The sequence below is a fragment of the Manis pentadactyla genome, chromosome 11 (genome assembly GCF_030020395.1).
Source record: "Manis pentadactyla isolate mManPen7 chromosome 11, mManPen7.hap1, whole genome shotgun sequence".
NCBI lineage: Eukaryota > Metazoa > Chordata > Mammalia > Pholidota > Manidae > Manis > Manis pentadactyla.
Window position 1 is genome coordinate 83,369,955 of NC_080029.1, and position 14,576 is coordinate 83,384,530.

The 14,576-nt window shown below is 41.0% G+C and overlaps 1 protein-coding gene across 11 annotated transcripts in view; it reads right to left on the reverse strand.

Annotated features, from left to right (window-relative positions):
- Positions 1–14,576, reverse strand: part of RYR3 (ryanodine receptor 3) — a 515,713-nt gene that overhangs the window by 313,839 nt on the left and 187,298 nt on the right. For all 11 annotated transcript variants that reach the window (XR_008992553.1, XR_008992552.1, XM_057488647.1 and 8 more), the window contains exon 3: positions 6,447–6,554. Coding sequence is in view for 9 of the 11 variants with exons in the window: in XM_057488647.1 (XP_057344630.1) it covers positions 6,447–6,554 (108 nt within the window). In the remaining 2 variants the exon portion in view is untranslated. The remainder of the gene's footprint in view (positions 1–6,446; positions 6,555–14,576) is intronic.

The window sequence follows — 14,576 nt, forward strand, 5'->3', positions numbered from 1 at the left end:
CATATTGCTAAAAATGCAGCTGAAATTCAATTTTACAACTCATCTGTGCTCCTGTCCCCCAATTAAATAGTTATTTTTCTAAAAATTTTCAGCATAACCTCTCATCAAAACATCCTTGTCAGAATATAACTATTTACCTACACGGTATGTGCTGAAGAAAACTTAGATGCCCTAATCTCTCCTTGCTTTTCTAAGAAATTTTAATGAAAATGTTTAACTTTTTTTGCACAATTAAAATGTAAAAAAAAATAAAAGAAGCTACCTTTAGTCCAGCCCTGGGGAAGAAGCTCAAACTTTCTAAGATGACTGAAGTCATTATGACCAGACCAGACTAACAGCAGCAAGAGTGAAAGTAATTCTCAGGCTTGTGTAACATTAGCCAGGCTAAATGTTACCACATTTGCAAAACACCAAGATCACACAGGCAGACTGGTTTTAAATATGAGGCACTGACTCAGAAGGAAAAAAATTTCACCAAAGAAAAAAGCAATTCCATTAAAGCTGAAACACTGTGTTCAGAAGGGGAGGTGGGGGCTAATAGCCTGGAGCTTAAAAATTAATTCTATGGGTCTTCACTTGAAGATGCTTCTACTCAGAATATGAAGAAATGTAAAAAGCTAGTTACTCTTTGTGATTATTCTTAACTGTTGAAATTAACATCTGGTTTCTTCTGCTGGTTCATTTTGGGGATGTTGCATGAGAAAGGGAGAATATCTAACTAGCTTTTTCCATTTGTATTATGAATTCCAGTCTTACTGGAGTATGGAGCTGGAGTTGCATAATAACACTGGAAGAGGTGGGAAGCTCTAAGCAGCCTGGATGGAGGCAAAGCTGCACACTTCTGTCATTTGACCAAGTTGAAACTTAATGGCCACAGGCCATCTAGACCACATTTGGAAAAAAGGGAGAGGCTTTAAAAACAATTTTCAAAGTCTTGAAGGCAAAAAAAAACCACACAAGCAAGCTGTTCTAATTGCAGAGCAGTGGTTTAACAAGCTGCTTGGCAAGGAATTTATAAGTGCACAGCCACCTCAAATTCCACAAGACTGAAGTGTATGGAACAGTGGTGTTTTTTTAAATTGCAGAGGCACAAAGAATGGAAATAGCCCCAAACACACACAAGTGAAAGGCTCGCTTCATTACAAATACAACTGGAGCCAGTGGTCCATGCAAAGTACATGTATATTAAAGGAGTGAATAACATACCCATTCCGAGAGGTCACTGAGCTAGCAAAATCAAAAACAAAACAGTAAATGGATATTTTAGTGTTCACAGATTTGCTGGAAGCTTTCAAGTAAGTTGAGGAATCTACTGATGCTTACTGTAGAGAAAAAACTCAATGAGAATAAAGGGGGTAGATTTCTACCTGTTGAGTGCTTTGTTATTTTAGCTAGAAGTTAGCAGTGGCATTAGATGCTAAAGTTTGTTTTTACTTTTCTTTTCAGTACAGTGCTGATGTCATCAAGAAGCTGGCAAGTAACATGCTGTAGCCTAAATCTGAGTACAGCACTTTTTGTAATTACATTTATATAAGAAAATCCATCCAAGGAAAATGGCGGTACCTAAATCAGATATCTGGGATTTTTTCTTAGAAATACTGCAATCAATCAATCAGACTTCCCTTATACCAAAGAGGTGCTTTCTTACCATGAAGTAAGGTCTTCCAGATGGCCTATTTTAATTAGATATGTTATCAAAAGGCCAATTCAAAAGTGAATTATGAGTTGCTTTCATATATTTTCATAAATATCAGAGAAATGTTAAAATCCATTGTATCAACATAAAACCCTAAAATCATACTGTAACATGAGTAAGAACCCTAAGGAGGGGGAAAGAAGAGGGGAAGAGAAGGGACATATGTTCACTGACAATTTGATCTGTAGAAACACTTTGAAAACCTTAGTTTGGAGGCCTCTCATTGTTATTTAATTTTGAAAATGCCTGACTCTTTGAAGAAAGGAATTCTGTCAAAACTATAGAACACATCCCATATTTCCACAAGAAAATCTCTCAAAAACAAATTATAAAATTAGATAGTCATCACCTAGTGCTTTAGGGTTGCTGTCCTCGATAAGTTTGGACAGTTCTTTTTTTCCACACCAAGGCAGAAAGAGAAAAAACACATTCACTCATTCTACCTAAAATCACGGGAGCCAGGGTCTCAAGCGTAGTGGTTAATACAACAGACTGACATCCCACAGCTCATCGGTGGGGCTAGGGTCAACAGGCCACACCAGGGGAAGTGAGGTGGCAATGCATCCCCATTTTAACTTGGTACCCTGAAACCTTCACAAATGGGGAAAGCACTTGCGTATGTAGGTGACGTCTTCATTTAGAGGTGGCGAAACCACAGCCTGGAGGAGGTAAGAGAGCTGTCCACAGTGAAACTTCCCGTTGGACTAAACCTAAACCTCCGACAATCAGCATGGAACTCCCCCTCCTTTGAGGCATCAGAATATGCCTGAAGGATCTGTGACAGCGGGGAGTGGATCAAAGATGAAAAGAGGAACCAATATTCATTTCCACACGCACAGGCACTGGCAGGCACTCACTCATTTAATTCTCACTCACCCCATGAGGCAGGCTGCATTTTAAAGATGTGGAAAGTAAGGGATGCAAGAGAAATAATTTGCTCCTGAGGTCACCTGGTCCAGTATAGCCTGGACTGAAAACACATCTGCCAGAGTCCAGACACTGAGTTTTCTCACTACAAATGTTGCTTTGTCTGCATTCAAAGTCATTTCTATAGAATGACGGGGACTGAGGACTCAGAGGGAGATGGTGACATCTCTTTTAGCCCCATTTCCTGCTGAAGGTGGGTGTTTCACATACTGAAGATCCAATCAATCAAACCTGCAAAAATACTTTCACGTCTGCAGGCAGGTATTTTGCTTAAAACTCCAGCCATTTAAACTAGCCACAGTGCCAAGGAGCTATCTCTTGGTAATTTTCCCTGGAATGAAACCAGATAGGATTTAATGAGAGGTAAAGTGCCCCAAGGATGAGTTCAGCTTGGTGTACTCTGCTGGGCACCAAACCCTCTGCCTCTAGGTCCTCCTCAGCATTTCCTCTTTTCAGCATAAAGCTGGGTCCCTCATGCTATTGGCGGTCGCTAAGGACATTGCAATCATAAACCCTCTCTTGTAAAAACAAGCTAGGCACCTTAGTTTTTCCTTGTTAGCAAGAGGAATTGCTGCAGAACTGTAAAACCTTACAAAAAGACTTCTGTACACTCATCATGTGAATAAACAAGTCATTTTCAAAAAATGTTCAGATGCTGCACATCAGCGAAAAGACTCACCACACAAGGACCATTTTATGGCTAGAAGGAAAATTTACGCTCTCCAATTCATCCCGTTTGGTGGCAGTCATGATCATTAGTGAAAGTAATATCTATTTAAAAGAAGTAAATGCCTATTTCCAAACAGAACGGACTGGGACGCAGAGGAGGTGTCAACCCACTCAACACCCTCAGGCTCCCCAGAGACTCATTATGTTCTGTCATGTTAACTCATTTCCTACTTTATTTTTCTCTTTCTTTCTCTTCCCTGCCGAATATTACCATCTAAAATCAAATTAAGTGCTAATAGTAAAGGTGCACAGCAATCACTTCAGCAAAGCAAAACAATCAGACTCAAGAGGTTAGATAAAAATATTATTTCTCATAATAAAGATTGAGAGCCTGGATGAAACCGGGAGAGAGTTTCGAGAGGGTTGTAATAACTGAAGCTGCTGTCCAGGTAACTAATCAGTGGAGCCATCAGTGAATAATAAAATCTTAATAATTTAAAAAGCATCCCCTCCTTCCTCTGTACTCCAGCTCTCTTTTCAAGTCCCTTCTTTCTAACTCTAAGGTCTCTAGCCAACAGTAGTAATAATTATGATAATGTGTCAAGATTATTATTAAGGAAATAACTATTGCCCCCCTCTTCAGTTTGGTAAAATACCCCAAAAAAGGTAGTATGACACATGGGAAATTTCAGAGTCTGACCCCAACATGGTGATTATTGCTATCCAGTGAACATTAAATAATAAAAATGTCACAGGTCATTTACTCTGAACTTGAGTTTTCCAAGAGAATGGAGTTCCCAGAAAGATTTAACATACTTGCTTTTAAACATTGTAAATCAAAGACAGCCCCTGAAACATACAAATGTATTGAATAAACTTCTGCTATAACATGGCTAGTAATTAAGGAAGGTCTTTATCCTATGTCACAAAACTCCATCCTCTTCACTCTTACTAAGTTGGTCTTCACATTCTTTTTGGAAAATGAACTATTTTTTATTCTTCTTTAAGACAAACCAAGTTAAGACCATTATTTAAGTTCCTGGCAGCCGAGTAGAGCCGAGATTACAGCCAGAACTTTTTAACTCACTTTGTCATCAAACCACTCACGCTGAATGATAAAGAAAAGTAAGTCCTTTGAAAGGCACTTTTTGAATAAAACAGGATAAGAGAATGGCCAGGACAATTCTTCAGTTAACAGAGCTTCTCTCTATCTTTCCAATTTCTACCCTGGGGCCATAAGCAGGCAGGGTCTAGCTGAAATTGGTTGATACTGAAAGTGGTGATATTCCAAATCGACCAGGTCTCCCTCACCAAAAATGTCTATAAATGATGAGTTATTAGTCTGGGAAATAGAGTTAGCAATTAAAAATAAATTTGTTCCACTGAACTGGAAACCCCTGAGGGTATGTGCTTATGGCACAAAGCATGGGGTAATGAGATCAGTGCAGGAGTGAAGAGAACACAGACATCAGTGAACATCAAAAAAGAACAAAAACTCACCTATGTTAATGCTCTAAGGAACAAAGCAAAGCTATTCTCAGGTGGCTAATGAAAGCATATTATTCTAAACCAAAAGAATGAAAATCACAACAGTGGTGTTAAGGATCCTAAAAAACTTAATTAAACATCCTAATTTTATAGAAGAGAACATAATGGCCCCAGGAGATTAGAAAACTTGTGTAAGATCACATTTAGAGCTAGAAGATAACCTAACTGTAAATATTGGTTCTCTTGAATCTATGGTCATCGTCTCTTCTACCATAAATGAGACATGTCTTTATTATGTATGAGTTCATTTGAGTCAAGTAGAAATAAACTGTGCTAAGCACAGTAAATAGCTTCTACCTACATGCAGTTTGCTCTCCAGTACACAACAGAGCAAATTAGACTTGTAAGGATAGCACTGATTGATAAGAACTATTCACTGACTGTTGCTCAAGGAAGGGCACCCATCCCAGATTCATGGGGTCATCAAAGGCTTCTCAGTAAATCTAATAACTAAACTGGTTCTTTGAAGAAGTAGAGGTCACATAAGGGAAGAGAGTGAGGAGGAAACTAATTGGAAGGCACAGCTGACGCCTACGATCAGAAGCAAAAGAGAACTGTCACGTTTGAGGAAGTGAAAGGAGTTCAATATGGTTTGAACACTGGGTGCCTGGGGGATGGGGTGAGAGGTGGGGCAGGAACGTTGAGGAGTGCTCCCTGAATCCTGAAGGGCTTTATGTCTAGTTGAGAATTTGGAATTTTTCTTAAGGTAATGAGAAGACAAAGGACTATACCATAGGTAAGTATGATGATTGGATCTACATTTCAGAAAGAACATTGACAGTTGAGTGAAAAATGCAGTGTGTTGGAGTAAGTCCAAAAGGAATCAAAGCAGCAGGCTGTTGTAGTAATGCGGAAGATCCTGGGTAGTCTTCGGATGCAGTAGCTAAGGGAGATGGAGAGACGAGTTTGGATTTGAGATGTTCAGGCCACAGAATTAAAATTCTTGATGATAAGTGGATATAAATGGATGAGGTCATTAGGGAAAGAAAGTGAAAATATTATTGTGAAGTCTCTGGCCAAAGACCTTCTGACATGGGAAATAATGGAACATAATCCCTCAGTTAAATACTTAGGGACCATTTTACTGACAATATAAAATCAAGACAGGTCTTCATTTGCTCTGCAAAAGTGAAACTGTGGAGTTCTGGGCACATATCAAAGACTGAATTTATAGGAAACCCTTTCCAAACTGTTGTAAACTGGTTACATTGGGGGAGCCATAAATCTCTGATGAGACTTTCCCAAGAAAAAAAGAGCCTGCCTAACAGGCACACTCCATCTCAAGGCCCTCTCGGTCACTCCACATTTCCTGGTGGACTGTGGGCTAGGGAAGGGGAGTAGGTTCGATATCCTATGCCCTGCTCAGGCAGCATTCATGGTGACCTCTTCTATTTTTCTGGTTGAAGTCGGTTAATCCAAAGGAAGTAGGGGTAGGCTTGCTGAATAAGAGGAATTAAACTCAGGGAGAAAGATTTACTATCTTTGTATGGATCATCCCAAGGACCCTAAGATTTTCTGGTTCAAAACTGGAGAAATGAAATGAAGTAAGTACTCTTCAGCTGTGGTGCACCCCAGTCCCTGCCAAGGACATAATTCAGGTACTCACCCCTTCACCGCCACTTTCACCTGTGTTGGCAAGCATTTCCTGCAGGGCTCTGACAGAGAGGGACTGTTCCAGCACAAAATTGCAGACGCAGAGATCTGGTGGAACATACTGTGGAAATAAAACCAGAGTGAGGATACCTACTCATATCAGTGGGGGATCAGTCACGTAGTAACATCACAAGGGCAAAGAACCTGTGTATCAAAGTGGCAGTTGGATGGATGGGTGAACAAGAGTATAAAAGGCGGAGTTCTCTTACTTAAGATGGATTTCACTCTAGGTTTTAAAGGATGAAAAGAAAATTGTTAAGGCTCAAAGGAATAGTGACTGAGATGTCAGGATTAACTGAGTGGGGCTGGTGACACATCTGGGAGAAGAACACCTACAGCCTTTCCAAAGAAGGGCAAGGAAGGCTCACCACTACTGATCAGCACTGCTCCACACCAATGTCTGGGTGGGACCAAAGCCACTGGGGTCTCACCCACAATAATCTGTAAGAGGGCACTGGAGAGGCTAGAAGGTGGCTCTAGACAATAGTGACCAGAATGGGGACTCCATTTACTCATTAAGAAAACCTGAATACTGCAGGGTAAAAAGAGGCAATAGAGGGGATTAAGAGATATATAAATGGTTCTGAACGAAGAAATGTCCAGAACTGTAAGAACTGATGACCCCTCTCATTTATTATGTGCTCAGGTAATATAATATTTATGGCTGCTCTGGAACATTTCTCAGCACCAGTTAAAGACAGCCTTCTCTGCATACTGACAAGTAATAGCCAATGCCAAGTACTTTCTCTCTGCCAGGCACTGTTCTGAATGCTTTGTATATATGAACTCAATTAATCCTCACAACCACCTATAAGATTGGGGTTATTAATATTCCAGTTTACAGCCAAGGAATGAAGGCATGGAGAAGTTAGGTCACCTGCCCAAGGTCATGGCTTATCCTGGGCTAAGCTGGATTCAAATCCAGGCAGTCTTTCACCAAAGTCTATACACGACATTGTTCCTGCTGCTGCTGAAAATATTAAAGAGTTTTTCACAACTAGAATATTTTCAATCAGCAAATATTTAAGTATTACAATTACATAAAATGTAGTGCTTGGCAATGAGAAAGATACAAAGACACATAACACAAAATCATTGTTCTTCAGGAGATTAAATCCAGTTTCAAGACATACCACTTTCCTTGGAAATACGGTTTATAATTACCTTGCATAGTAAACCTGTGTTTCCTATGTGATACTGGCAGAACATTGACCACATGAGAATAACAGGAATGAAGACTGAGGGCCAGAAGTCACCAACAGCTGTGTCGAGCACTCAGACAAGTACTGCTGTTTCCATGGAGCTCCAATTTAAAAACTAGAGTCAGCTTGCTACTAAGGCACAGATAATCTCTCTGACTTCAACATTTTCATTTTTAAAATAAGAATAATGGAATTGGTGATCTTTAAGTTCCCTTTAATTCCCAAACGTTTGCATTTTCTTCATTCCCATCCCCAACCTCAATGCCCTCAAAAATAAAATGATGTCCCAAGTGCTAGAACTGCCTACTTTTCCCCCTTATTAAAGCCAAGAATGGGTAATCCTATCCCAAAGGCTACTTGGCCTAAGGGTGACTTAATATTTTGAGGAATTTTTCACTAGGCACTTTCTACTTAAATACTTTTTTACAGAGGGGCTCTACAGTCAGAAATCCTAAAAATCTAGTCTTCCCAGAATTCTTGTTTTACAGGAAATTGCTCAGTTCTCTTTATGAAAATGATGTAATCAAGGAGAAACTGTAATACAGAGAGACAAAAGCCTTTATTTTACATGTTTCTTGCTTTGTTTTCAAAGTTTGCTCTTGCTGTAGGTAATTAACTCATTTGTATGGAACTTGAGTGAGCAGACAGCTGGTGATGCAGGGCAGAGCTCCATGCCCAGGAAGTGTTTTTAGAGCACACAGGGCATCATTACAGGTAGCATCCAATAATATGACAAAGCATTTCCCTAAAGACCTTATGCCATAAGCATCTATCACCCAACTCAGTCTCCCAAAATATGTCCATCTCAGAAGACTTTGCAGGTGTTTTTTTCCCTACCACTTCTTTATCCTACCTGGATCTCATGTTCCCAGAATAGGAAGCAAAAAGATCCAGGCTTTGAGTGTTTTTTTCTTCCTCCTCTACTTCACTAGAACATGTGACTGTGGCAAATTTTTCTGTTCAGGAATGTCTGCAGGTAAGGTTGGCACTTTTTTCCCCTACATGTGTGTAAACTCACATAACCAGCAGTTACATGCAGTATGGCCAGTACTTTAAAGGATGCTTTTAGGCTAATCCTGGATGATGTCAACATTGATGCTCACTTACAAGAACCCCATTTAGTCCATTCTCTTTAAGACAGAAACTTTCACAGCTCCAAGTGCTACATATCTTGCTTTTATGTGAGACTGCATATTTCTGCATCAGCTTTCTTTCCTCCTTACGTCTGTTTGCTTGGACAGCAAACAGGAGCTCTACCCCGACACTGCCTTCATCTACCCTTGTGGAAGACCACTGATGAGAGCACAGACACCAGGCCTGCTCCAGGTACATCCTTCTTCTCCCTCCAGATACTAAAAGTCCCATGGTGGTGATGACTTAACTACGGGAATGAATTGGTACATCTAAGCAGGAGGACAGTGAGCATGGGGAGAAAGCATCTCATTTTGGAGCACTGTATTTACCACTGGTTCACACAGCTTCCCTACAGTTCTTTTTTTCCTACCTCCAAGGTGTGGTCCCTGCCTGGATCCTCTGTGCTTGGGGATAAGTTTGCCCCACTCCAATAGCATGCAAAGCAAAATGTGGGCAATGGCATGGGAGGGAACAGGGCAACAGGAATAGCTGGAGAAAAACAAAATGCAACTAGCAACTTATGACATGAATGGAACACAGAGCACAGAGCCATCTGACCTGCCATGTCAGCTGCGATCCTTCATTAAACTCCACACTGCCTGAGCTTCCACCTCCACGTTGCCCAAGAATGAGCAAAGGCCACTCATCCATCCAAGCTAATTTGTTTGCAGCATGAGTCCCCCATGAGGCCTGCTCATTGTCTCTGTGCTCCAAACGGTGTGCCTCAGTCACTCTGCCTGGCAGGCACAGGGCACATGTTCGATGATTTATGGCAGAGAGAAGGGCTCTGTTGACATCTGTTCTGAAATAACTCCTCATCACTCTTCCCAGCCCTTTCCTTAGCCTAAAGAAGCACCATGTTTCCAAATGTCCTACAGAAAACATTGAGATGCCAGGGCCCTCAGTAAGCTAGGAACTAGGTGTTCATTTGGCCCCACTATGTAGAAAGTAATGGAAGGGAAGGCCTGTGGCATCTCCACTTTCCTAAATCTATGCAACATCTTCCTCATCGCACTGAAAGTATTTTCCTGGAGCTTACTAAATCCAAGGTGGTGGGAATCTGACCCCATTATTGGATTCATTTAGCATTTTTCTATCTTGTACCCCATAATATATCCTCAGTTGAGCACTGTGCTAGCTTATACTAGCTGAACCTTCAATAAATGAAGAGGGGATTTAGCTACAAGAAGGGAAACTGCCATCTCTCTTTTACACTGTTAAGCAGTCTGTTTTGGTTCATATAGTTCTTTGTGTGGTGCAGTCTGTCTTCCTAGATGGTGGGTACCTTGAAAAAATCTGTCTTCTTCTATTTTTGGTATCCTCAGTACACAGAAATCCAAGTGCTCAACTCAAGTGTTCTTGACGTGTGCTCAACAGTGTGTCCCAGAAGACTGTCTGAAAGGATGTGGCCGATGATGGCTGTGGATGTAGACAAACTGCATTGAACATTCACCTGCCTGGCTGAGCCCCATCCCTGAGGCTGCTACTGATTCAAGAAGCCCTTCTTCTGTCAGTGCCACAGGTCTCCTCCTACATCACTCTTAATCCATCTGCTTCTCACCCAGCCATATCTCAGTGATATGCCCTGTAAGTGCCTCCATGGTGTTGCATTAAAAGCAACACAGGGTATGTTGGTTAAGAGCGAACACTCCAGCATAGGACTGCTTGAGGTCCTATTTCCATTCAACTACTGATCAGCTGAATGATGTTAGGCAGATAACTTAGTCGCCCTGTGACTCAGTTTCCTTATCTGTAAAATAGAGATATAATACTACTACTTCGCAGTATAAAGTAAGTTTTTATGATTGAAGAGCTTAAAATAGGGTCTGGTACAGAGTAAACACTCAAAAAATGTCAGAGCACTGAAATCAAAACATCAGTAACTCACTTAAATGTTCATTTACACATTCAGTATTTTGAAGTCCTTATTTTGTGAAAGAAGAAGGCAGAATGCCTGTCTTTCAAGGTTGTGTTCTAGTGGAATGTCCGGGGAGCATATGGACAACCCAAAATATGATTTAAAAGAACTGGAGGTGAGCAAAAAAGCATGTGAAGCAGCACAGGAGCTGGACATGGCTGGGGTAGAGATGGGGGAGGACAGGAGATAAGCAAGCATATACAGTCGGAAGTGAGGCTGAGGAGTAAGTATGCATTAGACTGAGAATGAGTCCCCTTGTCAAGGAGTTTGGACTTTATCTTCAGAGCAATAGGGCACCATTAAAGGATGTTGTGCAGGAAGTGGTGTAATCAAATTAGCATCTTTGAAAGATCCTTGCAGGAGATTAGACTAGACCAAAGCAGCGAAACAACTTAGAGGACTGTTACAATGAACTGGTTACAAGGGGACAACTGCATGAATTAAAGTAATGTCAAGGATATGGAGATAAAGGAATAAATTTGAAAAATCTTGAAAAGTCAGAGAAATACAACCTGGTGATTGAGGTAGGAGATGATGAAGAAGGAGTGGCAGATGACCAATGTTTCTACTGGATGAGAGAGTCAGAAAGGATAGGACGATAGGATTCAGCAAGAACAGACCAGAGTGGTGGAAGGACCACAGAGACAGTAATTACACTTGGCAAAGTGCCCACTGGAATCTCCCATTCAGGCCAACAGAATGAGGATGGGAAAGTGGAGAAATCTCTGTGAATGTGTGTGGGTAACCCTGCAATGTCAGCAGAGGGAGGCTCATCTGGGAGAAGAGGAGGAATCTGAATGACACATGTTCCCCATAAAAGGAGAATTCCTGGAGACCTAGCAACCAAAGTCAGCCCCATTAACCTCACTCTCCTTTTCCATGTCCATCAAGCAGTCAGCCAATATTCAGAGAGGATAATAATATGCATTCAGTACTGTTCTAGCTGCTGTGAGGAACAAAGGAGAAAAGACAGACACGATTTCTGTCCTTTAATGAATTCTTAACCTATTTGCATGAGACTTTATGAGACAATACAAAAGAACACATTCAGTGCCAAATTGAGGGGTATGAGTTATACATCCTGCAGGATCCAGAGCCCTCTCTCTGTGATGCTGCAATTAGGGAAGGTTAGGCCCGGCCAGGCCACAGCATGGCCTGAAGAGGATTATGTACGCAAGAAGTTCCTGGCACCTAACAAGAGTTTGAATTTTTGTTTAATGGAAGAAGAGTTCTTCTTCCCATTCTCTTGTATGTATTCTTCCCTTCTGTTTAAAATTTTATTAGGTGAAACAGCATTTTTAAGTTGTGGGCTTTACAGAACCTCTGTCCTTACTTGCCCCTTTGCTTTTCATACACCTTCCCAAAGAAAAGGTTAAGTACTTGGGTGTCAGGAGTTAGTAAAGGGTGTGAGCCAAGGAAGGAGAAAATAGCAGCTAACTCCTGCCTACTGTTCTTTCTATGTGTCACATCCCACTCTAGTCCTGGACTGGGCAATTAGGTGCATGCCATTGATGCCTATTTGTACTTAGGTGCTGATGGGTTTACATGGACTCAGAACTACTGCCGTGGGTAGTGTGGGTAAAACTGCAATATTTTCAGAATCTCTCACCTTGCCTTAGTGCATCTCTGTATCAATAGGTGTTTCCAAGGGGTGGAGAGAAGTACTCCATTTCCTTATCAATAGGTGATTACAAGGGTAGGAGGAGCGAGGGCATAGCTGGAAAGGAGAGGTTTGGTGGGGCCCCTTTTTTGCAGCCAGGTGGTGAGAGGCACAGGCGAGCAGAAGTGGACGTCTGCTTGTAAGCAATAAATGGGTTTCTCTCACTTTATTTCTCCCTTTGACTGATTTCAGTTTCAAAGGTAATTTGCCCTGGACTGGGAGAAAGATTCTCTCCTCCGTCCTCCACCCCAGGAATTACAGGTAGGCTGCAGAGTCTGACCTAGCAGGTGAAGTAATTTCTAATGTCAGTCACCAGGAGAGGAGTGACTGTCAGAACAGGAGCCAGAACTAAATAAGCAGAGCTAAAAATCTGGGAGAAGTGAACGTCACATTCTTGGTTCCACATCATGGAGAGTGAACTTAGCCAGTGGGGTGTTCTTGGGCAGTAAATGTTACAGCCAATGACAGGTCTGAAGGTAGAAAGTAAGGGACTTGGGCGGGACATTCTTTTCTCTGGGATTCCTTGTAAACAGGGGCAGGAATAGTGAGCATGTTTGTTCGTAAGCATTAGAAACTTTAAGCAAGAATGTTAGAATGCATTGGACCTCCCATTTTAATTTTTCTTGTGTGATTCATTAGTATTTAACAGATTTCTTTCTTTCTTTAAGTTCTAGCCTGTTTTGGTTGGATTACATAAAGCAAGAAAAGAATTTTTGTCTACAAGTGAGCCAAAACATTAAAGAAAGCAAGGTGCCTCCATGTGGCCAACAGGACGGTAATTGGGTAATCAAACAGGAGGGTCCACAAGACAGCAGCAAAACTCAGAAAGCAAAGCTGGGGGTAGACATCTCTCTTCATGGAGAAGCCTTGAAACTTCTGAATTTAATTAAGAGGGACAGTATCTCAATTGTCCCCTTCATGCTCTCATGCTGCGTTAGCATCTCATCCGTGACCTCAAACAGGACTGATACCCATTTCACTATGACGGCTCAATGAAGTCCTAATCAAAGAACATGGCTGAGAAAACTCCCCAAGCTCTGGAGCAGAAAATTATTCTTGCTGCCAAAAAACATTCCAGGTCAATCAGGAACCTGGGGTACAGTGTGGCACTGGATAAGAATGACTTCCCATGGGAAAGCATCAGGATAGCTAGAGATGGCACATGTAGCTTATATTTCAGGAGCTTTAATAAACACTTCACAGACATTATCTCATCCAACTACAGCAGACATGAGCTCATTTGCAGATTTCCTCTGTATTATTGGTAATACATAAGTATTTGTATTGTCTTTATACTTCAAGGCAGAGTGAGTCATTAACAAAACTAACACCCGCATCTGAACAAACACCAACAACCACCACTGAGGTTTAAGTGTTTTTTCAGTAAGTGCTTTTTAAGTCTACCTTTGTCACCTCTGCTAAGTTTTTGGTAAATTATAATGAAGAAAGTTATGTAGTGCATGTTTACATCTAAAGCTGTTGCTCAGTCTCTGGATTTCTGAAAAAAATAGATGGCAGCTTTATAACTGTTTTAGAGGTGGGTGAGCTGAGATACAAAGGAATTAGGTATAACTTATATTGGCAAGTGGAGACAGAATAGAATTCATATATGCATTTGAATTGTATTTATTTACATACCTGTATTATTGTATTAGGTATTGTGCTAAATTCTTTCTTTAATAAATATTATATCCTTTAACTCTTGCCTCAACCCTTTTAGGGTTAGAGATTATAGTCATTTTACAGATCAGAAAACAGACTCATTAAGGCTGAAACACTTCCCACAATCACATGCTTGGAATAGCATTTAAATCCTGAATTTCAAACCCAGCTTGTTCTGACTGATACTGTGTCCATATCCCTGAAGAGGACATTCCCATCCCCATGCCAAGATTACAGAATTCTAATTCTACTTGGATACCTCCTCCCAACTCTTATATTTCAATGTGAAGTTAAGAACTTCATGTTAGAGAATTCTTTCTATTTTGGAATGACCACTGGGAATGCATTATAGTTAGTGAGACTAACAGGGCTCAAGAGCTTTATGAAATTGAGATTCCTAGCAGGTGAGATCATTTCCATCTCTATGCAGTTCTAAAATCTGAGACAAATTTACCATGTAAGCTCTCTCTTCCCAAAGGCCATTCAACTCTGGGCATGATGGGGCAA